Source organism: Canis lupus, chromosome 2 (genome assembly GCF_003254725.2).
Source record: "Canis lupus dingo isolate Sandy chromosome 2, ASM325472v2, whole genome shotgun sequence".
NCBI lineage: Eukaryota > Metazoa > Chordata > Mammalia > Carnivora > Canidae > Canis > Canis lupus.
In genome coordinates, this window is record NC_064244.1 from 19,530,197 (window position 1) to 19,556,189 (window position 25,993).

General features: G+C 36.4%; 1 protein-coding gene across 4 annotated transcripts in view; it reads left to right on the forward strand.

Annotated features, from left to right (window-relative positions):
• MINDY3 (MINDY lysine 48 deubiquitinase 3) overlaps positions 1-18,162 on the forward strand; it is an 84,319-nt gene extending 66,157 nt beyond the window's left edge. For all 4 annotated transcript variants that reach the window (XM_025445091.3, XM_035713357.2, XM_049100417.1 and 1 more), the window contains 4 exons: positions 9,777-9,849; positions 12,224-12,311; positions 15,504-15,575; positions 17,208-18,162. In XM_025445091.3, coding sequence (XP_025300876.3) covers positions 9,777-9,849; positions 12,224-12,311; positions 15,504-15,575; positions 17,208-17,357 — 383 coding nt within the window. In that variant the 3' untranslated portion in view covers positions 17,358-18,162. The remainder of the gene's footprint in view (positions 1-9,776; positions 9,850-12,223; positions 12,312-15,503; positions 15,576-17,207) is intronic.
• Positions 18,163-25,993: the final 7,831 nt, after the last annotated feature.

Consider the following 25,993-nt stretch of genomic DNA (forward strand, 5'->3'; position numbering starts at 1 on the left):
GAATTGATTTTATAGCAGTATGCTTGGATTCTTCATCGTTTATTGTAGATTTTTGCTCTGTGATTACTTTGAGGCCTTTAAGCTGATAACAATTTAACTTCAGTTACATCAAAAAGTCCTACCCCCATTCATGTGCCCTACCCATAATTTATTTTGATGTCCCAATATGCATTTCTTTATATAGTATATTAACATATCATAGCTATAATTATTTTTAACACTTTTGCCTCCTAACCTATATGCTAGAATTCAAAGTGATTTACACACCATCACAGAATCAGAACATTTTGTTTTGTTTGTCCATTGAGATATAATTGACATATAAGAGGTGTACAGCATAATGACTGAGTATATTGTGAAATGATCACAGTAAGTCAGGTTAACATCCATTTGCCATACAGTTTTCTTTTTCTTGTGGTGAGAAATTTTAAGGTCTATTCTCTGAGCACCTTTAAAACATGCAATACAATATTACCTCTAATCACCCTACTGTTGTAGTTGTTTATGTATGTTGTATATTAACCCTTTATCAGATACATCACTTGCAAATATTTTCGCCCATTTGATAGGTTGCCTTTTCGTTTTGTTGATCGTTTTCTTTGCTGTATAGCTTTAGTTTTTTGTATTTTTGCTTTTGTTGCCTTTCCTTTAGTGATAGTTGACAGTTTTACTTTATCCTTTCCCACTTGGATGCCTTTTCTTTTTCTTGCCTAATTGCTTGGCTATAACTTCTAATACTATGTTGAATAAAAATGGTGAGAGTGGACATCCTTGTTCCTGATCTTAGAGGAAAACGTTTCAGCTTTTCACTTTTGAGTGTGATGATAGCTGTGGGCTTGTCAAATACAACCTTTATTATGTTGGGTGATTCCCTTTATATCTACTATGTTGAGAGTTTTCATCATGAATAGATGTTCAGTTTTGTCAAAGGCTTTTTCTGCATCCTTTGAGATGATCATATGATTTTCTTATCTTTCATTCTGTTAACATGGCATATTGTATTGATTGGTGGATATCACACCATGCTTACATCCCTAGAATAAATCCCACTTGATTGTGGTATATGATACCTTTACTGTATTGTTGAATTTGGTTTGCCAATACTTTGAAAATTTTGCATCTGTGTTTATGAGGGATATCAGCCTGCAATTTTCCTTTCTTGTGCCATTTTTGTCTAGTTTGGGTATCAGAATAATCATGGCTTTCTGAAAAGAGTTTGGGAATATTCCTGCCTCTTCTGTTTTTGTAAGAGTCTGAGAAGAATTGGTATGTATTCTTTTAATGTATTTAGAATGAAGCCAGAAGGTCCTGGACTTTTGTTTGTTGACAGGTTTTTTTGATTACTGATTCAGTTCCCTTACAATTGATCTCTTGTAGGTGTCTAGAAATTTATCAATTTCTTATCTAGTTATCTAGTTATTTAGTATGTAATTGTTAATAGTCTCTTCTGATCATTTGTATTTTCTATGATCATGGTATCAGGTGTCCTATCTTCTGAGTCATCTCTTATTTTCTTGGTGCATCTAGTTAAAGGTTTCTCAATTCTGTTTTCAAAAAACACCTCTTGGAGACTAAAAAAAACATCAAACTATTTCATTTCTTTCCACTCTGATCCTTGTTCTTTGTTTCCCTTTCATTAATTTGGTGCTTCACTTATTCTTTTCTTTCCAGTTCCTTGAGCTATTTGACATAAACAAGCTTCTATTACACTTCCAATTGGGGGTTTTGAATATGACTATATATTCACTTTTACCAGTGAATTTTATGTTTATTTAAAATAGTTTTCAGGTTACTAATTTAGCATCCTTTCATTTCAGCTTTTAAAACCCAAGTACTTCTTGAGGGTAGACTCATGGTGATAAATTCCCTCAACTTTTGTCTATCTAGGAATATGTTAACCCAGCAAAATTGTCATTCAGAAAGGAAGGAGAGAGTAAGTATTCTTTGTTGACAGGTTTTTCTCTTGAGCACAAGCTCTCTTGGCTTGCAAGGTTTCTGCAGAGAATGCTGCCACTAGCCTCATTGAGATTCCATTGTAGGAGTCTTTTTTTTTTTTCTGTTGCTGCTTTCAAATATCTCTTGGTTTTTTTGTTGTTGTTGTTGTTTTGTTTTGTTTTTTAGAGCTTGATTACAGTAATATGTCTTGGTGAAGATCTTTCAGGATCTTTCAGCTTCATGTACCTGGATGGCCATCGCTCTCCCCAGATTTGGAAAGTTTTCAGTTCTTTCCCTGCTCTCTTTTCCTTCTAGGACTTCCCTAATGCAAATATTGATTTTCTTGTTGATGCCCAACAGCTCTCTTAGGCCTTCTCATTCCTTTTCATTCTAATTTCTTCATTTTCCTTTGACTTGATAATTTTGAGGGTTGTTTTTTTTAATATGTATGTATTTATTTATTAATTTATACATGAGAGACAAAGAGACAAAAACACGGGCAGAGAGAGAGAGGCAGGCAAGGAGCCTGATGCGGGACTTGATGCCAGGACCCCAGGATCACACCCTGAGCCAAAGGCAGATGCACAACTCCTCAGCCACCCTGGCATTCTGATAATATAGAATTCTTTTGCCTAATTGAGCCTATTGTTCAAGCTCCTTGTTGCTTTTTCCATATCGTTGATTGTGGTGTTAAGGTCCAGATTTTTAGTTCCTTATGATTTCTACTTCTTTGAACTTTTTTGGTCACATACTGTTTTCTTAAATTCATTGCGTTTTCTGAATGCTCTTGAACTTTGAGGAATTTCCTTGAAACACTTATTTTGAGCTCTTTTTCAAATAACTTATGGATAATCATTTCTCTGTTGTCAGTTACTGGAAAATTACACTGTTCCTTAAACAATACTATTTTTGTGGGGTGTTATCTTCTTCATTTTTCTGGTGGCTTTGCATGTCTGTGCCATTGAGGTTGTAGTCACCTTTTCCCACCTTGTTGGACTGGCTTCACTGGGAGAAAGAATTTACCTGGAAGTGGCTTCAAGGGCATCAGCTAGGTGGGATACAGCATCTTTTATTTTGGGGAAGGCACAGTCTTTGTGCAGCTTCATCAGCTGAGTTTGACATTGAGCATAGTGTGGGGATCTTCTATGGCTAAGACTGTATAGTTCCTACAGGTGGCAGTGGCTGGTAACACTATTGCAGTCCTCAGAGGCTGGGTCTGCTGGGATATTCCTGTTCTTCCCTTTTGCCTGTGGGTGGAAGTTCTTGCTGAGGTTATTTTCTGCTCTTTGCCTTGTACACTGGCACTCAGAGCATTACTCAGAGTGTCACAGAGTTCAAGATCAGGCACATGGGGAACTATCATAGTTCCTGGGGCACAGATGCACTTGCAGCTGTGACACTGGTGTCTGCAGTATACACGTGTGCAGATCTCCTGTAGAACTGGGCTTTAGAAGCTCACCATAGTGACTGGCTGGTGTGGGTCACACAGCAGTGGCAGGGGCCTCGGGCTGGTATCATGTAGTAGCAGCACAGCCTTCATATGTCTCAACTCGGCTCAGAAGGCAGTCACAGGCTGGCAGCACAATCTCATTGGTAGCCTATTAAATAAGCTCTATGTCAGGACCTGGGGAACTGAGCTCAGAGCAGTGGCAGCACATCCCCAAGAATGATGGTTCAGAACTGTGATACAAGATGCCTGAGTGTGAAGGCATTGGTAGCCCTTCCCAGCCATGATGTGCCAGATGGTGCCAGTCTGGGAGACCCAAGATGGAGCACAGACCTCTAGCTGCTCTAATCCCACATACAGTAGAATGCTGTGGTGCCTCCCCTCTCAGGGAGTGAGACAGCAGTCACGGAGTTCTCACTGCAGCAATAGCTCTGGGCAGCTACATCAGCTTGAATCAGCATTGGTGAGGACTGGCAAAGGCTGCAAATGTCCACAGGGGTGAGGTTCCTGGGGTTCTTCTGTTTTCCCTTATGCCATATGGTGAACTGTCTCTGAGAGGATCCCTCCAGGTATAAGAGAAATTATCATCATGATTTTCTTTGAACTTGTGCTTTTCCACCTAGGAGTTTCAGTTCGCATATACATCACTGCAGTGTCCATATCTTTAGCTAGGTTGGTTTGATCAACCTTGGATTTATATATAACTAAAACCAAGTGATGCCTGAAATACTATTCTAAATTACAATATAGGAAAACCTACATTGTTGAATCAGTAAAGTCCTTTTGAACTCCTAAATGGACTCAGATTTTTTATCTTGAAATTTTTTACTCTTGGGGATCTATTTTTTTCTTAACACTTAGTAACAGTATAGTTTTAGGCTAGTTGCTTTTGGGTCTATAAATCTGTTTTCCTATCAAATGAGAATAACTTATCTATTTCTTAGAAGCATCATGAGGATTAATAATGTGGAAAGAACCTTGCCCAGTGCTTAACATAGTTACTTTATAAATGGGCGTTCCTTTCTCTATATACCTCAACTGGTTTGTCACTGCAGTGACTTGACTTTGAGTTAGCTTCTTCCACAACTTAAGAAATATACTAGTTTATTTTCTCTTGGACTTAATCATCATCAGTTTTCAAAAATGTATCATTCTAAATCTTTTAGTTGGAAAAAAAAAATCTTTAGTTGGGCAGTAAAACTGAATGACCTCTTTCCCCCACTATTGAATGAAATTAAACTGAACTAAGTAAGGCTAATGAATAATCCCAAATTCAGAAATGAAAATAAACACCAAAAAAAAAAAAAGAAAATAAACACCAATATGTGTGCTCATAACCTAAAAAGAATCAGATAGCTGACATATACAAAGCGTTACACATGAGCTTTAGAGCAAATTCATAGTTCTATTTTTTTGTATCCCTTTTATGGGGGAAAGTATTTGGATATGTATGTCATATTCAGGGACTTTTTTTTTTACAAGTTTTAAAAATAAAATTTTAGAAGTAGGTTATAAGGTAGATTGATGTGACCAAAGATATGAAACAAAAGAATATTAGAATATTTTGAGGTATCAGAAACTCAGCTGGCTGCCCAGGAAGCAGGACCTGCACATCAGAGTGCCCACAGTGGGGGCTGCTTAGCCCCAGCAGCAGGGCATATGTAACCCACCCAGGGGCCACCCAGGAGCTCCTTGTTCTGCTGAACAGGAGGGAATTGGACCACAACACCACTACTTTCAAGAGCAGAAGGTATAGATGACCTTACCAACTGCATAGAAACAATTGAGGAAAGAGGACTATCTCCCAAATGAAAGAACAAGATAAAACTACAGAAAAAGAGCTAAACAGAATGGAGGTAAGCAATCTACCTGATAAAGAATTCAAAACAATGTTCATAAAGATACTAACGGAACTTTAGAGAGGAGTGGGTGAAATTTGTGGAAACTTCATCAAAGAGATAGAAATTATTAAAAAAAAAAAAAAGCAAAAAACCCACAGGAGATGCAGTAACTAAAATGAAAAAAATGAAAAATACACCAGAGAGAATTAATGTAAGAACGGATCAGCAGTCTGAAGGACAGTAATAAAAAAGCAACAATGCTGAATAGCAAAAAAAATTAAAAAGTGAGGCTGGGTTAGGAGACCATCATCAGCCATAGTAGTAATCTCATTGTAGCGGCCCCAGAAGGAGAGAAACACGGAGGAAAAACCTACTTGAAGAATTAACAGCTGAAAATCTACCTAATATGGAGAGGGAAACACATCCAGGTCCAGAAAGCACAGCGATCCCCAAACAAGATGAACCCACAGAGATCTACAACAAGAATGTAATAGAGAATCTGAGAAGCAAGAGGAAATGGAAGCAGTTGCATACAAGGGGAACCCTATAAGGCTATCAGCTCATTTTTTCAGCACAAACTTTGCAGGCCCGAAGGGAGTGGCTTAATATATTCAAGCTGAAAGGAAAAAACTTAGACCCAAGAATACTCAACCCAGCAAGGCTATCATTAAGAATTAAAGAAAAGATACAGTTTCCCACACCAACCAAAGTTAAAGTCATTCCTCACCATTAACCAGCCTTACAAGAAATGTTAAAGGGACTCCTTTAAGTGGAAAAAGGCCACAACTAGAAGAAAATTAGGAAAGGAAAAAGTTTCATTAGTAAACACAAAGACTATAGTCAGATGTCTTCCTAAACTGCTAAATATAGTAATGTTGGTATCAGCCTAGATTCAAATCCCACCTCTTATTTACTCAGTTGTGTGACGTTGGGCAAGTTCCTAATCTGATTTCTCCTCCCTAAAACGGACTTACTATCTACTTTACATGGTTATTCAAGAATAAATTGACCACGTCATTGTTAGAAAAAGGTGGCACAGAGCTTACTCAATTTTCTTCAGGATGCTGAATTCTACGTAGATGGTAGTTGAAATGATAGACAGATTTGTGTATTACACACAATGGGATTTGTTTTGTTTTTCTCTTGTTCTTTCTTCTCCCTCACCCCTCCCCTGATAAAATTACAAGCAACCCGGTTTGGGCAAAGGATATACATTTATATTTTTTTAAAAGAGCACTTTAAATGCTATTTCTTTTAAGTCAATAAGATATATTGACAGCCATCTTTTGCCTGATTATAATGTGCATTTGTGCAACCTTTGAGAATATTCATCAGTCATCCGAAAGTGCCTTTTGTTCAATTCAGTTTTCTTTCTTTCCCTTAAATGGTAACATTTACATCTTGCTGCTTCCCTTCTTGCCCTGTGGTCACTGCCATTCTTCCCTTGCTGTCCCATGGTCAGCGCTGTTTCTTGTAGGCCACCCCCACCGTAGTTTCTCTGAGTCCTGCCACCCTGTTTTGTAGCTTTTCTATCCTGTAATACAAGTGGTTCTGCAGCACAAGCATAAATTAACTACTCTTTTGTTTACAAAGCTTTTTTGTTTTTTTGTTCTTTTTGGGTTTTGGGGGGTTTTAAGATATTTATTTATTCATGAGAGACACAGAGAGAGAGAGGCAGAGACATAGGCAGAGGGAGAAGCAGGCTCCATGCAGGAAGCCCAGTGCAGCACTCGATCCTGGGACTCTTGGGACGATGTCCTGAGCCAAAAGCAGATGCTCAACTGCTGAGCCACCCAGGCATCCCTACAAAGCTTTTTTGGTTGAACCACGGTGCCTGAAATGGAGTACCTTGTTGGAACGTGAAGTTAGGACTAGCTGGCATAACTGTAACATAGGTCCTTGGGCAGCCAGTTGTGTCAAGCCTGGTGCTAGCCTGAGGCTATGGAATCCTTAAGATGCAGGAGCCCACATCTACTGGGGAATCAGATGATATACTAAGGCAAAGAGGCCAAGGTACGCTGAAACATGGAAATGTCGAAGGATAAAAGTTGCATACTTTTTTCTATGGGTTATATTAAATTGCAGCCATACATTATTAATTTTTAATAATAAGATTAGGTAAAGTATAATACAACATTTAGTAAAAAGGAGTTTATTATTTGACTGAAACAAATGACATTAAATCACCTAGATCTCAATTTTATTCTCTATTCCCAAGGAACTTGACTTTCTTATACCTACTACAGTTCTAAGTGCTGCCATGCTCCCACCACCACCACCTGTACCCCCATCTCCTCACAAGTTGTCTCCTGCCTCCTCTGTAAATTCCTGGGATTTACTTTCCTCCTGCAGCACAGTTTCACTAGTGACAAGACTTGCTAGGCTCTCCCTATTATTCCCTTGTCTTTTAGAACAGAAACCATGAATTCGGTGCAAATGGTGAGCTTATCAGGAAATTACTTTACTGTAACTTTGGCTCTCCTTTATCAGCACTTTTTTACATTGAGTTATTCCTTCTCTGCCACTTGACACTTTTTACAATCTGTTGATTTAAAACTTATTTTTAAAACACAGCTTTTCCCCCTTTCAAGCATTTTAAAACACATTGTAACTGCATTTGAATATTTACATGGTAACTGCTTGAGATCACAACTGGCATCCCCTTTTGTACTCTTTCCCCCCCTCCCTCCCCCGCTATTCCCCATTCTGAGCTTTAAAGCCTCTGGAAATCTGTTTATGTTCATCTGGTTAAGTTATCAATGTGTCCAAGCTCTAGAGCACTACCTAGGTCTGCATGACTGGTCAGCAAATGGTCCTCACTGGTATTTCTTCTGCTCTTGGTACCAAGGTATCATGGTATCTCTACTTCCATCGTCTCTCAGGAATTCGTTGTTTAACTACTAGATATCCTAAGCTTCATCTACTTTCAGACTTTTTAAAGAATTTGTCTGATACTTTATTTGGTATGATTCAAGAATAAAGTAACATCAAAATTGTCTCTTCTGATCAGGGGTATAGTAAAAGTCTTTGGTATATTATGAACATTGCATTACAGTCTAATTTTAAAATACTGTCTACATTTTGTGCATAATCACTGGGTTGGTAGTTATTGTCGTTCTACAGAATGTCTGTGCTTAAGATACTCATAGGTATCTTAAAAATATGTTGGAATGTTTATGCTTGAGGTTAATCATGTTTGAGTGAAGAAGGTTGTTTTCCTCATTGCTGTTTGCGTACTTTGTATGGCCAGTTAGCTTCTTCTGGGGGTGGAAGCTGAGTCTCTACTTATGTTAAGAGATCAGACTGTTTCTATCAGGTGGATATACATGATAACCCCCAAAACAAGAAAACCAGTGCAGAGAATTGTGCCTGTCATCTCGTGGCCAAAGAGTGTTGAGGTTTTAGCTGTGACTTAACTAAACAAATGAATTTTCTACCTTCTAAACTGATCAAAGTTAGGCTTACGAAGCTTGAATATTTTCACAGGTACCTGTAAACAAGTTCTTTACTCTCTGTGCCTCAAAGTAGTGGTAACTGGAAAATTTGGTATTAAGCCTTCACTTTTAAAAATTGTACATTTTTAATTATCTCCAATGATTCTTTGCCTTTTTGTCAAGTCCAGTTTTTCTTCAAATGAGAAAGCATCTGCTTACAAGGTTTAAGACTTTAAAACCTTAACTTCTTTATATCCTTTCTGCTAGAGTACTTGCTACATCCCAAAAGAACAACTCCATTTTATTCTGGATTATAGAAGCTTGTACATCTTGTTCTCCATGACAAGACTTTGTTTTTAAATTATCTAATTCCTGAAAAGGATATTGTTACAAAGTTGATTTAAAGCTGAAACAGTCTCCAGGAATGAGTAAATGGGTAAAGAAACTCAGGCATTGCACATTTAAGGGAATGAATTTGCTTGTTAAAACTGATTTCAATGGCCCTACACGCCTTTTTTTGTGTGTCAAGTGCTATTGCATCATCCAAGCTTGGGCCCTTTCCCAATGCTATTTCCTCAGCAAGCCCAAGAAAAGGAATATTTTCCATAAACTAGTCTTCATCAACCCTTTGATTCTGTTCTGAATTTCAACTTTTGAATTTTTCCCATTAAATCCATGGCTTTTATTTAAATCAAGTTCTTTATAGGGGTAGCTCATGTCTTATACTATCAGATAGCATAATAACATAATAACAGCACATAATAAACATTCTCTCAAAAAGAACATTATCATTGACATTATAATTAAAGGAATTTGTTGGTAAAGACTTACTCTAATTCAATTTGTTAAAGGGAATCTAAAGGTTCACATTTTTAATCAAAGATATACCTAACTTGCTAAATAATTATCACTTTAAATAGAAAAACACTTTTATCATTGAAATATATAAGCCTGTTTAAGGAGTAATTTGACTTTAAATCTGTGCCTCTGTTCCCAAGAAAACTAAAAGAAGAGAGCATCTAATAATAGGCACAGTTGCCTCTTAGGTGATTTTTTTCATAGCATTTCTTGAAGCAAACTCTTATTCTAAGATGCTAATGCTTTTTTTTTCCCACCCAGATAATGGATTCATACCTGATTCACTTCTAGAAGATGTGATGAAAGCATTGGACCTTGTTTCAGATCCTGAATAGTAAGCAGTAGGAAGTATTATTTAACTGATTCAAAAAGATTTCCATTAAATTTAAAACATTACATTTTTGCCTTTTTAAAAAAGTCTAAACCTGCATAGAGGAAGCTTAGTCCTTTATATAAAGAAAGATTTAGGAAGAAATCAAACTGATGAGTATAGCAAAGACTCAGCATACTGAAAATGCTCCTTTCCCCACTATTTTTCTTGCTACAAAATCTTTTCCATTTTTTAAAATTTTGTGCATAGGTGAAAGTAATGACAGTTATCTGTAATGTCTGTATTGCTAGTTGCCCGTCTTAGAAAGCCAGCAAGTTTCTGACTTCATGTTAAAGATGAAGACATTGATCAGAGACACTGGACATTCTGTATCATTAAATTGGCTAAAACCTTTGTGAGCAGCCCCAGTATGTTAGAGAATTTAGTTTACAGAACTGTCAGATGTTAATATCATGTCTTCTTCATTCTTTTATATTTTGTACATTGATACATCTATAACTTCTTTCATAAATTTGTGCTTTTTGTTATCCATGACAAAATCTTTCTCATTAAGAGGATATATTTTTGTATTTGAGCAATCGATATAAAGATCACCTATGATCTATGCTAACTTTTCCTTTTTCTGCCCTGTTTTTTTAGTCTGAAAAGTTATGTGATGAACAGATTTGAGCTTACAAAACACTGAAGGAAAGGATTCACAAAAGCATCATCAAACATAATATAGTCCTTAGAACTTGATCCTATTCTGTTTTTAAATAGTTGGAAAATGTTTGGTGTATTTTCTTTGAAAGTATGAACCAACATAATTGCTCACATTTGAATTAGTTTGTCCAACTCTTACTACCTAGAGCTCTGATATTATGCATTATTAATAGACAGTTGTTTCCAACTTAAAGAGGAGGAAGTCAATTCAGAGAGTTGAACTTGTCATAATTATATATTTTGGAATTACGGTTTTTGTAAAATTTTTTTAACAGTTTTCCAAGTAAAGACCATCTTGTTTATATCACTGTAATATGCAAAAGAGAATTAAACTCCAGTAATTCTGGTTATTCACAATTCTTTTTTTTTTTTTTTAATTTTTATTTATTTATGATAGGCACAGAGTGAGAGAGAGAGAGAGGCAGAGACACAGGCAGAGGGAGAAGGAGGCTCCATGCACCGGGAGCCGGACGTGGGATTCGATCCCGCATCTCCAGGATCACGCCCTGGGCCAAAAGCAGGCGCTAAACCGCTGCGCCACCCAGGGATCCCTGGTTATTCACAATTCTTAAGAGAAAAAGGAAGAAAAGTTTTTTTCTCAAATTCTTACATATATGGCTATATATCACCTACTTTTCATTTTTTTAATCAGAATAATTATAAAGTTAGTCCAGTTGAGTTAGATTGTTTTTTTAGAAGTAGCTGACAAATTGGACTGAGTTCTTCATTCTGTGTTTTGGCCTAGTCACATTTATGCTATGTGATGGCCTATAAACTAGCAGGGCCACATTAGGATTAATGAATTAAATGCATTAAATATGACCTTGCCTTCATATCCTAACCCGCAGCCCATACTCAGACCCGCTCAACTGTCATATCCTTTGCATGTTGCATAACAAGGAATAGTTAACCTGGCATGTACGATTTGGGAGAGAACATGGAAAATGAAAATTTTCTGCAAAGGCCGTTTTCATTTTTACAACTCTTGCCTACTTTCTAGTCACACATAACCCCTTTCACCAGCCTTGGCTCCACCTAAATGGCAAGGCTAAGCAAAGCACTGTTCACCATAGGCTGCTCCCAGAATAACATAGTATGTGCCACTCATTGCTTTCACTAGGCCTCAGCTCTCCAACAATAGTCTTTCCTCTTCACTCTTCAGGTTACATTATCTAAGAATTTTAAGCTACCTTCACATTTGGTTTCTGAAAGTAGCCTTTTGGGAGATGTTTTTGATTACCTGACAGACCACTGCCTTTTTTTTCCTCTTTGAGCTTAAAAACCAAGGTTTAAGTTAAATGCCTCATTTGCTTCATAGGTGTATGCCTGAATTTAACAAGAAGAATGGCCTTTGGGAGGTTATAAGCCTGCGTTTACAAGCCAAGCTTTTTAAAATTACTTTACCTAATAAGGGACAATGTTCCAAAGTCATCATCATAATTTAAATTCTAAATAGTAACAGAGTACTCTGGTTTAAAAATACCCAAGTTTTGGCAAATTAGATGTCATTCCTGTGTATTTGTCATTAAGGGTCTAAAAAGAACAGCTCTTAAGATTTTTGGCAGGCAGATGTGTTATAGTACTAGTAATTTAATCTTTATGAAAGAAGGAAAATAAGCTTTTTCTCCTTTGGTATCCACTGTTTTTCTTTTTTTTTTTTTTTTTCCTCCCATAGTATAAATCTCATGAAGAATAAATTAGATCCAGAAGGATTAGGAATCATATTATTGGGTCCATTCCTTCAAGAATTTTTTCCCGATCAGGTAACATAGTTGAAGAAATAAATCTACTTAATGTTTTGTTCTATTGGGATGAGCTTTTTGTGATTATTTCAGCACTTCTTTCCTACTCATGTAAGATGTTCTAACATGCACATAGAAGACGAAGAAAGCACTGTTATGATGTAAATATTTTCCCATACAGAGAGGATAGAAGGGTATGCGTGCTATAATACAATAATGCAAAATATCTGAGGAGGAGGTGGTGGAAGAGTGTACATACACCAGTATACACACACTATGGTACTGTTTCTCTAAAGGAAGGATAATATTCAGAAATATGTGTAATAAAAAGAGAAAGATCCTCTTTATCCACCTGAACCCTATTTTCCTTCTCTCGGGTCACTGTTATCATAGATGGTATGTATCTTTTTTGGAGCTTTGAATATATTTAAATAAATAGAGAAAGTAAAGGAGTCCGTAAGTAGTGGAGATGACAAAGTTCCAGGAGAATTTTAGAGTAAAAGGAGAACCTCTGAGTGGAGCTATGCTATTTCATATTAGGACATGTCTTCTAACTGGGCTTTGATAGGAGCTAGTCTCAATCTCCTGAGTTACATCTACATCATTGACAAAGCCAATTATTTTCTTCATGTTTCCTAGCTCAGTGAAGGACTTTACTGCTAAACCAGATGCTTTAGGCCAGGCATATTGGGATCATTTCCTCAGATACCATCATGGTTTAAGTTAAAGATCATTGTTTTAATAGAAATGCCAATTTCTGTATTGCCTCTCTTATAGAGAGGCCAAGCAGCAAAGTGACAGAGGGAAAATGTCAGGATATATCTTAATTGAAACCTGAAATACCAAATTATTATCTTTAACAGAATAGACAATGTTACACTTAATCTTGGTAATTAAAAGAGAGCCCATATTTTCTAAATCTGGATCTGTTATGGTTGGTGTTGAGTAAAGAAAGTGAGGTAAATTCAAAAAGTATATCACAAGATAGCTAGACTTCTTTAAATTTTAGTAAATGCTTCATGAAAAAAATAAAATTACTGGATTGTGATGTCCTGTTCACACTCCCAACTACTAGGGTTCTTTCAGAGTTCTTTTTTGGAATATAACAATGTGTTTTACATATCTTATAAGTGTTGAGTAAATTTATAGCATTAAATTAAAAATTACAGCACTGATTTTAGGGGCAGATTTTGAAAAGTGCTTGGGAAATATAAAAGTGGGATAGTTACCACCTCTTTTGGAAATCTGCATGTTAGATGTAATTCATCACAAGATAGTACTTGTAATTATCCTAAGAACTTACTAGTTCAAGAAACAGTTTTTTATGTTGTATTCCTTGAGCTAACTGAAGAGAATTTTAGTCCCCTGGTCTTTCCAAGTGTAATCTGCAAAAGCTGGTTAGAAATGCAAGTCTTCAGTTCCCTTCCCAATCAAACACCCTCCAGAGGAAGACCTCACATTCCCGCCTACTCACATGCTCAACTTTCTGTCACACCTCTTTGATCATACCCCACACCACTGAGGTCCTCTGTATAACGCTTTGTACCAACAGACCAATTTAGTGAAACTCAGTAAAGTTGCAAAACTGGGTCAGAAGGACAGCCAGGAGAATATATATCTAACTTCTGTAATCTCTACAAATGCTTAAAGTAGGTGCTAGGGAAGAGCATTTCTTGGCCTCAAGGAGAGAAATACAGAGAAGCATTTCAAGGCAATTTGTTTATAAGAATCGCAGAGCAACTGCCATCTTTTAAGCCCATAACTATGCATTGGCTACTGTGTGCCTTATAAATTAGGTACTATTCTCTGCCGCCTGCCCCCCACCCCCCCATTTTGGCAATGAGGAAATTGAGGCTTTAGAGCATTTCAGAAAACCGCTTGAGGTCAGACAGCCAGACAGTGGCTAAGGAGTCCAGGGTCGGTAGTTCGCCAGTGTGTTACAACCACCTTCTGTTGATATTTTAGCATTTTGTGCCAACTGTTAATAACTGGAACTAAAGAATATAAGTTGTGTATCCATTCCAGTAAAATAAAGTATATTAACTCTGATAATAGCTCATTATCCAAGAAACTAATTCCATCAACTCATGTATACAATTAAGAAAATGACCAAGTTACTGATTTTTCTGTTTTATAAAGCATTTGATTGATAGATAACAAGAAAGCAAAAGCTTAGATCTCTTTTCTCAATTTTCAAGGGGTTTTAAAAAAATGAATATGCAAAGAGCCAACAACAAAAAGTCTTTTCATGGGAAAATGACTAATAGGTTTGCCTAAAACAGAAAATTCAGACAATTGAGTAGTAAAGGTAGATTAGGTTCTGTATTTTAGGATTCTTGGTTGCAGATGACAGCCTGAAATGACTGAAGTGGGAGGGCAAGGAAAGAACTGCAAGGAATAGCTTATAGGAGTTCAAGAACTGAAGCAGCAAGCCTCCTACAAAGATGGAGCCACCCTTGCCAACAGCTCTCTTCTCTTAGTTCCAAAAAAATGGAACAAATTCTGAGGAGGAGCAGGACCAGCTTTTGTCCCACATGCATCCTCGTATTAATCAAAGAGAAATCACTGGAGCCTGGTACCTTTTTGGTGGGGCCAGACCATGAATGACCTTAAAGCCAAGTTAAGAGAATTGAACTTGATCTTTAGCTAACTGGGAACAAAGGTTAAGGCAGTAGGAATAACAAATTTAATAAAATAGTAATTTAATAATATCCAATAAAGACTCCAAGCACTATAATTTTGCATTTTCATTCCCATAAGGCTCTTATCACTACCTAAAAACTGACAATATTTAGATGGGGGAGAAGGGTGGAAACCCCTAAACCGATATTGTGAGCCAAATGGAAAATACTGGTACCTAGATGTTGTTTGCAGGCTGACGAAAAGTGACATTACTGCTCTTATGTATTTACTGAGAGGAACAAATTATTTACAACCAGGAATAAAAAAGAGGTAAGATTTTAGGAAATATTTTTGTGTTTTTGAACCCTGTCCTTTAAAAAAATACTTCTCCACTTTCTTCTTTTCCCCAGAAGCAACTCTTTTAGTTTTAGGTTTTCTAGTAGATAAAGTCTTAAGGCTTCTTGCTTTATCAAAAGATTGCCCAACCAAAGGGTAAGGATTTAAGAAATCTGCATTTTCCTTTCAACTGCTAATTATAAATTGCCTATCATAAAAATATAATTTAAAATTCTAATATTTTATTTATAATAGGGCTCCAGTGGTCCAGAGTCATTTACTGTCTATCACTACAATGGATTGAAGCAGTCAAATTATAATGAGAAGGTATGGTCTTTCAGAGTAATTTGTCTTTATCTTAATTGGTAAATATGAGTATATAACAAGGTTTGATTCCCATAAAATATTCCAAGAGTCTCTATTCTATTTATAATTACAATATATTTTAGAACAGGTTATGTTTTGATTTGATCAGTATATGTTAGTCATTGAGAGCTGCATTGGAGTTTTGGGACAATAATTTCACCAGGACAAAATAATTACATGTCCATGCATTTTGTTATACATACATCTTGGCTGTACAGATTTTTTTTTAATTTTTTTTTTTTATTTATTTATGATAGTCACAGAGAGAGAGGCAAAGACATAGGCAGAAGGAGAAGCAGGCTCCATGCACCAGGAGCCCGAAGTGGGATTTGATCCCGGGTCTCCAGGATCGCGCCCTGGGCCAAAGGCAGGCGCCAAACCACTGCGCCACCCAGGGATCCCTGTACAGATATTTTAAATCAGGTTTTGCCTATCATATAGGTCCTGTTTTATCTGATAATTGTAATAACTGGAATTAAATTCTTTATGGGCGATTTTTCAGAAAAGGAAATTGTGCTGTGGGGAGTTGATAACGTGAGTTGTAGTTTTATTATACCAAATTTATTGCATCACAACTAGAAAGTACTCTTAATGAAAATAAAGATGCAAATGTGTTTTTATGGAAACCCCCAGTTAAAGCCAGTAAAGTTGTTTCTTTGGGCTATTAGTCAAATAGCTTAGCTTTTATATTGGAAGAACATAACTATAATCGTGTACCAAACACTGAATATATAAAAATATAGATACTTTAGAGGAAAGCAGTCTGTATTTAACATATCCCTACAAAGAGAAATTAATGACTGACTTACGTAATGTACACAGTGAGCCCTTACAATGAGTTAGGGAATTAGTATATTTTATTTCATAGAGAGTTCTGAAAGTTTATTATTGCAAATTAAATCAGAATAAAACTGGTTTCCAATATCCACCTGCCCATGTACGTTTTGTATGATCATCACCACTGTACATAAACACCTGGGCTAGTTTTATCTGCCAGGCTTCTTCTACTTATCTGTTTATGTCCTGATACCCTTAATTTTTTCTCCATGATTTCTCATGAGTACTGACTGAGTACACATGAATAGCATTTCACAGTTATAATAGTAAATTTATGACAAACATTCAGTTTGCTTCCAGCTCCGGAAAGTTACACTTTTAAATGAAAGAAAATGAAGTCCTCCCCTAAAGGAGGACTCTATTACTGTTACAGCTTCTCCTCTCATGCAGCAGCATGACCATTCCAAGGGCCTCCATATTAAAGCAGTGAGAACTAAATGTTATATAAATATTTTTTCCAACTGGAATATATTAATTAAAGGATGATTTTTCCTTTATAAGAAACAACCTGCATGTATTTTAGGGTTCAAATATGCTCTTTTTTTTTAATTATGATCTTAAAATTTAAAAGTCAACTGCTAATATACTCAGTTAAAATGTATATCACCGTCTTGTTTACAAAATTTCTATTGAAATAAAATTAAGGTTCCATATGAAACAATATGCAGTGTGGTATTTGCTAGCCCATGAGAAATTTTATATCCTTCAATTTGCTAAGAATATCGGTTGATTTTTGTGGCTTTCTTTGTTCAACAGGTAATGTATGTTGAAGGGACAGCCGTTGTTATGGGTTTTGAAGATCCCATGCTACAAACAGATGACACTCCTATTAAACGTTGTCTCCAAACCAAATGGCCATACATTGAATTACTGTGGACCACAGATCGCTCTCCTTCACTAAACTAATTTGCCTAAGTATTTATAAGGAAGATTGTAATAGCAGATGTTGAAAGAGGGATGCAAGACTGGCAGTTGGCTACATTAAGCTATACACTGGTATCACTAATTGTAAATAACAAAACTTTTTCAGTGTTTAAGATATGTTTAAATTATTTGTTTTAAAGCTTTATGTTAAAGGTTACCCTATTTTAACTCTATGTGAAATTTACTAGCAAAATTAAGCTTTAATCCGACTTCATCACTTTTACAGATAATTGGTCATTTATCAAATTATAAACATCCTAATACTCTACAGCATTTGTATACTGAGTATCAAAGTTACTATTTATAAACTTATACATTGGGTTTTTATTTCAATCAGACATTTTATGGTTTCAGTGATTCTGGCTTGCAGTCTATCAGCTTCCACGCTGAAATGTACAAAAGTTAAATCTTTGTTATTTCTTCTCTAAAATCTGGTTTCCATTAGGAATACTGATAAATTATCAACCTGGATTCTTTGCCAATTGGCTTAGCTCTGGCATGTTTATAAAAAGTAGAAACTATAAGGGAACATTACCATTTATTCACTGATATAGAGGATGTATTTCAAAAAATGATAGGTAAGAGAATCTATTTGATAGTCTTAACACTGTTAACTTTTACTGTATTGCCAAATACACTTTTCCAAATTTATCCCAGCAGCCCTGTAAGCCAGCTTTCTTGTATATTTATGTGATAAGTGCATGAGAACATCTGTTATTACATTAGTATATTGCATTATTTATTATGATCCTGGTGGATGGTCTAAATAAACACTTTTTTTCTTTAACTGTAGCTTTGCATTTTTTATATTAGTGACTCAAAGGAAACAAATACTTTACAGTGTTTCTGCCCAGCAATCCTGAGAACAGTAACACCCTGGAAAGGAGACCAAACCATATACTGACTTGAGAGTTCTAAATAGCCAGGAACACTAGACCCTGAGCAGACAGTGACAGAAGCCCCATCCTGTGTATTTTAGGGAGAGATTACTGTATTTCACTAAGTTTGTTGCCCAGCAATTTTGAAGTGTGAATAGCCAGAAATACTTTCTTTCCTTCACTTGAGGAGTATTTGGTTTTTGGGTTTGTTTTTGTTTTTGTTTTAATGATTTTATTTATTCATGAGAGACACACAGAGGCAGAGGCACAAGGAGAAGCAGGCTCCCCAGATGCTCAACCACTGAGCCACCCAGGCATCCCAATAAGTGTTAAGTGTCCTCTTAGGAATTTAAGAACTGAATTTTAGGGTGTCTAGGTGGCTCAGGTGGTTAAGCGTGAGTCTTCAGGTAAGGTCATGATCTCAGGGTCCTGGGATTGTGCTCTGCATTGGGCTCCCTGCTCAGTGGGGTGTCTGCTTTTCTCTCTCTCTGCTCCAGCTCTCTGTCTCTCTCAAATAAGTAAACAAAATCTTAAAAAAAAAAAAAAAAAGAATTTTACCTTCAGGTAAAATTAGCTAAATATGTATTTGCTCTGAATTCATTTGGGGTTTTCTTTAAATTTTATTTTTATAGATGTTAACGCTAATATAAGTAGGCTTTAGCATAAGAAAAAAGTGACACAAGACTTTATGTATGCTTTTTGGTGACATTATGTTCAGGCACATGATACTAGCTACTAGAATTACAGCTGTGCGATGTCTTTTTGTTGTTAATCTTAGCTACTTCCAAATGTACATAAAACACATTGTGCTAACTCTGGTCCCAAATTCCATAGGATTATGAAAAAGCATAGATTTTCTCATAAACATTGAGCCTACAAAACAGCATATACTTTTTACGATTGTTATATAACAAACCATCCCAAAAACTTCATGGCATAAAACAATTGTTTTACAAATGGTTATTTTATTCCTCTGTGGCCGAGGAGTATAAACAGAGCACAGTGGGGAGTGCTGGTCTCCTTCTCAATCTGGATACTCAGCTGGGAGACTGGAGGAATCTTTACTCACAGGACTGGACCTTGGCTCTGTCTAAGCAACAGATAGAGGACACTATACATAAAACTCTAGATATGTTTTCTTTACACATGCAAGAGTGGATGACTATATGCTACTATATGCTGGGCCATAAAGCAGTCTAGAAAAACCCCCAAAAGTTTGGAAATTAAGCAGCACACTCCTAAATAACCCAGTGGTTTAAGAGAAAGTGGAAGTTAGAACATGTTTTACTGAATCATGATGAAAATGAAACAGCAAAAATTACAGATGTAACTAGCAATGCTTAGAGGGAAATGAATGGCTTTAAATATATTATTAAAGGTTTGGAAATTGGAAAGCTAGGATTTCGTCTCAAAGTAAATCAAAGAAAATAAGAGAAAAGGAGTTACATACAAAAGAAAGATTTTGTAGTCCTTCTTCACACCATATACAAAAAATAAAATGATCAGAGGTCTTAATTGTAGAAGCTAAAACCATAAAATTCCCAGAAGAAACAGAAGCCTTCATGACCTTGAGCCCGTAGCAATGGTTTTCTCAAAATACCAAATACAAAAGGATTGTCTGGACTTCACCAAAATTAAAACCGTGTGAATGGACCTCATTCAGAAATTCTCCCATAGAATGGACCTCATTCAGAAATTCTCCCATAGAATGGGAGAAAAATATTCCAAAATCCTATGTATCATAGGGAATTTGTGTCTAGAATGTGTAAAGAATTCATAATAAAAATAAGTATTTTTCATTGTGCAAATGATTTGAAGACCTGTATCTCCAAAGGTGAAATACAGCTATCCATCTAGTAAACATGAAAAGATGCTCAACATAATTTATCCTTAAGGAAAATCAAATCAAAACCACAAAATACCATTTCACACCTACTAGGATATCTAAAATCAAAATGGGAACTATTGTTGGCAAAGAGGTAGAGAAATTGGGACCCTCACATTGGTGGCGATGTGAAATGGTAAAGTCACTTTAGAAAAATAGTTGGTACAGTTTCTCAAAAAGTTAAATACAGAATTAGCATATCATCCAGCAATTCAATCCTAGCTACATTTACACAAAACATATTTACACAACAGCTTTTTTGTGGGCATTCATAGTGAGTTATTCATACCCAAAGATGGCAACAACCATAAATGTCCATCAAATGATGGGTAAATATAGTATATACATACAACTGAGTATATTTGACAAAAAAAAAATACTAATTACTGACATATGCTACAACATAGGTGAAACTGAAAACTTTAAAATAGGATAAAGAACCCTATCACAAAAAAAAAAACATTTATTATACGATTCAATTTATGTGAAATGTCCAGAATGAGCAAGCCATAGAGACAGCAATGGGATTAGCAGCCCCCAGGGGTTGAGGATAAATGGAGTAGAGGAACATAACCGGAGAATAACTGATACATAATTCTGAATATACTAAAAAACACTGTGAACTGTTAAGAATTTAAGAAAAAGGAAATAGATATATAATAGGAAAAAAGCAAATCCAGAAGTTTATTCATTGACAGAAACTAATAAAATTGATAAACCTTCTAATAAGACTAAGAAAAAAATAAGAATAAAGATGTATTTATACACAATGGCATATTACTCAGCCATCAAAAAGATTGAAATCTTGCCATTTGCAATGATGTGGAGGGAATTAGAGGGCATTATGCTAAGCGAAATAAGTCAGAGAAAGACAAGTACCATATGATCTCACTTGTCAAATTTCAAGAAACAACTGATGAACGTAGGGGAAGGGAAGGAAAAAATAAGGTAACAGAGGGAGGCAAACCATAAGAGACTCTTAACTATAGGAAACAAACAGTTGCTAGAGGGGAGGTGAGTTGGGAGCATGAGGCAATTAATTGAGTGACGGACATTAAGGCGGGTACTTGATATACTGACTGCTGGATGTTATATGCAATGGATAAATCACTAAGTTTTACCTCTAAAACTAATAATACATGTTCTGTTAAGTAACTTCAATATAAATAAAATCTAAAATCTGAAAAAATTAGGAAAAGACAAACGATAAATTCTCCAGGTATTTAAGAAATGAGGATATTACTATTATGGCAATAAATTTTAAAAATTAGATGAAATGACTAATTATTTGAAAAATAAAGCAGAACTGATACAAGAAAATCTTAAATCCATTTAAAAAGTTTAATCAATACTTTAAAGCCTTCCCTCAAAGAAAGTTCTTCAGGACTTCACTAGCAAATACTTCCAAACACTGAGAAATAAATAATACAAGTAACCCCAGAAAATAAACAAAAGAATATTTCGTGAACCCAAAATGCACTGAGAGGAGGCCACAACCTGACAAAGACATTACAAGAAAGATTACAACCAAATATTTCCTATGATCACGGACACAAAAATCCTATAAAATAGGAAACCCATGAATAAATCTCTGTGTGTGTACAATGTGCTTATATGTAATACATAACTAGTGAGAATTGCAGAAGCATTAAGATCATTTAATGTTAAAAAAAAAACTGATTTAACAGATACAGGTGAAAAAAACATTATTTGCTAAGTATCTGTAACCATATCATTATCTCAATAGAGAAAAGGCATTTGGTACGTTTTCATAGGTAACCTAGACATAAATGTTAAGAACAAGTAAATGGAATAAAAATTTTTTTCTGTAAGCTTTTTAAATAGTTTCCTGGATCTTACATATTTGAAATAGTGAAGTTTTGCTAAATGAGTTAATTTAAATTTATTGAAAATCTATGGGATACCTGGCCTGGCTCAGTCAGTGGAACATGCAACTCTTGACCTCAAGATTGTAGGTTCAAGCCCATATTGGGTGTAAAGATTACTTAAAAGTAGCATTTTGTTTAAAAAAAAAGTTAAATTCATTGAAAAATCTAGACCATTTCCCAGTAAAATAATGCAACAATTACTGTACATAAGTTTATCTACTTTTGGCTTCTTAATACAGAGAAAAGATATTGGAAAATAGAAACAGGCATAGGTTTCCAAAAATTATGAAATATATTCATAAATTTGCAAATTTAAAGAATGCTAGTAAAACAGTTTACAGTCATTTACTTCTTATTTTCAGTAGACATTGGGGTTTCTTTGGATTAAGAATTCAAAATAATATTCGAATTAAGTCTACTCAAAGTAATAAGGAAATTATCTTTGTATGCCAGGAAAGTAGGATTTGTTTTCAGTAAGAGAAGGTATGAGAAATGGAAATACACTTTTTTGTTGTTGAGGGAAAAGAAAGCAATTTTGTCATAAAGTGAATGTGATTATTTAGAGAGGGAAAACAGGACAAAATCAGAATGTAAAAAAGAAAGTTGAGCAAGTATGTGGAAAAGGAATCTTTAATGTGTGGTCAATCTGGCTAAGATTAAAATTATTTTAAAATGAATTCTAAAAAAATAATAAAAAATAAAAAAATAAAATGAATTCTAATATCAGAAGTAAGCTGGTGTAAATTTAGAACTTGATTTTCTTTCTGTTAAAAAGACAGTATTCTTGGACTTCTGGTCTGCTTTTGGTAACAGATTGTGAAGGTTTATCTTTAAATTATTAAGTTCTGTGATAATCTGTGATCCAATTTAGGCAAACATTTTTAGAACTTTTGACATTTTTTCCCCAAACTTTGCAAAATCAAACTCTAAGAGAAATCTTTTTGACCTGGAATATTCCAGTCGGTTTTGTTAAAGTAACTTGGTTTATTTGATATGTAAATTATATGGGGTAATTAGGTTTATTTGATCTGTACATTATATGGAAAACATTGTCAATAAGTAATTCTAAGCCTCCTTTATATAGTATTTATATAGAACTTCTAAGATTGTAGCGTGAAGTCCATTCTCCTTCTGTAAGAAATAGCCCCTCATTGCCAGACTTTTGCCATTCTGATGTCCTTTTAGTGTGGCAATGGTGTGCTCCTGAGTCAGAAAATAAGATGAGTGAATGATGGCTCTAGCAGTCAGGGCTTTGGGAAACCCAAGATAACCACTTAGCTCTCCCTGGCACCATGACAAACCCCGTTTTTCAGTTTTTGCATTCCTTCGCCCACCATCGTGCACTTAAACGGACTCCAGTTATGAATAGACATTGACAGAGAGAATCCTATAAAATGTTCTGAGTGCTCTACCAACAATGTCTGACCTGTTAGATCCATAATCCTAGAAAAACTGGTTTTGTTCCCAGAGGCTTCAGGCCTCCTTCTGGACCCCCTGAACACCTGTACTTCTACTTCATTCAACTGCCACTTAGTATGAGTTAGCCATATGTTCTTGTTACTGTACATAACAATCCTGGATGGATTGAAGCTTTGTCTGATGCAAGGCTGCTGTCCTCACGGTGGCAAAGAAACTGTTAAGAGAATGTTTCCCACTTGGCATACCTTCCTCAAACTACAGTGATCGAGGCGCCCAGTTCACAGAGCCTATTCTATGAGCCTTAACAAAGACCTAGCAACCTTCTTGGAAAAACCACTGTCCCTCTCATTCTCAATCTTCAGGCAAAGTCAAGAGAACTGATGGGATCCTCAGACTTAAAAGTAGTAAACTTGCCGAAGCTACCAGACTTCCCTGGCCTAAGCTATTGTTTTTAGTCTTGCTGGCTAATAATCAGTATCCCCTTTGGGAAACAAACTCTTTCCACGCAGGACAGCCACTGACAGACCAATGTCTATTGCTATACAACTTTCTGCTGATCTCTTACTATCTCATGCTAACATGACCAGCTGTGATAAATCTTTAACGTCTTATATCAAAGCAGGTCATCAACAGATTAAAGACAACTTCTTGGGTTCCAGTTTAAAGGATCCTGTTGGTCAATAGTGTGAAGCCTGGTGATCGGATATTCTGGAAATGTCATCAGAGAAAAACAGCCCTCAAACCTCATTGGAAAGTACGTTACCAAGTGATCCTGACCACTGACAAGGCTGCAATATTAGAAAGCACTGAGCCTTGGATAAAGATCTCATAGTTGAACAAGTCTTCACCGGGCATCAGGTCCTGAATAGATACTGAAGACCTCCACATCAAGTAGATGAGGAAGAGAAGCAGCTGACATTGGGGTAGACTGCTTCTACCCAAGAGGACAGATAACTGAATATTAAAATATTTGTTCTTTCCCGTTACTTTGGCATTGCCCTGGAAAGATAATGCCTTCCTCTCTACCTCCCAGGCCATTGGAACAACACAGAGAACAATATTTGAACCACTGAGAAAATCTACCCCTAACTTTCCACAAGCAAAGTAAGATATCCCATTGATCAACTGCCCTGATGCTACATAATCATGTTAGAAAAGACCTGCTAACAGGTTTTCATGATTCAGGATGCACTCCTGGCTTGTCCCTACTTCCGTGTTTAAAGATAAATGTACATGAGACTATAATCAGGAACTTCATAATTCTTGAAGTTACTGAAAAATCTGCTAAAGCATTAGCTGTCCAATAAAGCTCCTTAGACTTGGCCAAACGTTGTAGTTGGTAACAGGATAGCTCTTGATTATCTTTTAGCTAAGCAAGGAGGAGTCTGTGCTGTGGCTAACATCACTTGCTATATCTGGATTAACACTTCTTGGGAAGTGAAACTCAATTACAGAAGATCACTGAGCAAGCCACTTGGTTTAAAAAGGTGACTCCCTTCAATGGGATCTTGCTTCAGAAGAATCTCCCATGTGTTTTGATTGCATTCTTCAATTGCATTAAGTCAATTTTCCTTTCAGTCCTGATGTCTGCATTGACCTCTACCTGTTGTGGGCTGTGCTTGCTCTCTGTGATGTTAGTGAGACACATGCTGACCACCTCTGAGGGGGAGTGTGACTGCAGAAGGGTGTCAAGGGAGGGTGTTAGCAAAATTGGCCCTGAGCCACTAGTCCCAGGCCAGATACCCAGTGCTGCAGTAGCCGGAGTTGTGGAGTGTGGTAGTGGTAGTAGCCAGGGGTGAGTGACATCTGTGCATCCAGGCCTGGGTGTAGCACATATTCTCTGTGCATAGTGGTGGGGCATGGAGCATAGTGGCTAGAGCACATGGTATCTGCACACATGGCAGCTGGGTGGGGTGCACAGAGTGTAGCAAAACTGGCGCTGAGCCCAGGTCTCAGGCCAGCAGGCTTGGACTGGGTGAGTCCTCAGGAAAATTTATGGGTGAGGCACACTGCTAGCAAGTTATGTAACAAATGTCTTTGTAGTACCAACTCCCACAGGTGGCTCTGTTTTTATGCTGGGTTGGGGAAGCAAAAGGACACCTGCCAGTTCCTTTGATCCAAGAGAAGTATCCCCAACATGCTCTGAAATCAGTATAAACAGATCTCCCTCCCTCCCACTGTGGAAACTGTGCTCCTATGTTGCCTCTCCTCAGGCTGTTGTCTCTTTAAGGGCAGGGACCAGGCTATCAGTCACCTTCCAGGCTCACCCAGTACTGAGGCAGCTGACTTTTAAAACCCCAGCCTCCAAACCAAAACTTACATGGAAACAAATGAAAATAAAAACACAATCATCTAAAATCTTGGGGATGCAGCAAAAGCAGTTTGAAGAGGAAAGTTCATAGCAATACGAGCCTACCTTAAGAAGCAAGAAAAAAATCTGCAACAACCTAGCTCTTAAAACTAAAGGAGCTAAAAAGAACAACAAACAAAACCCCAAACCAGCAGAAGGAAGGAAATAATAAAGATTAGGTCAGAAATAAATTATAT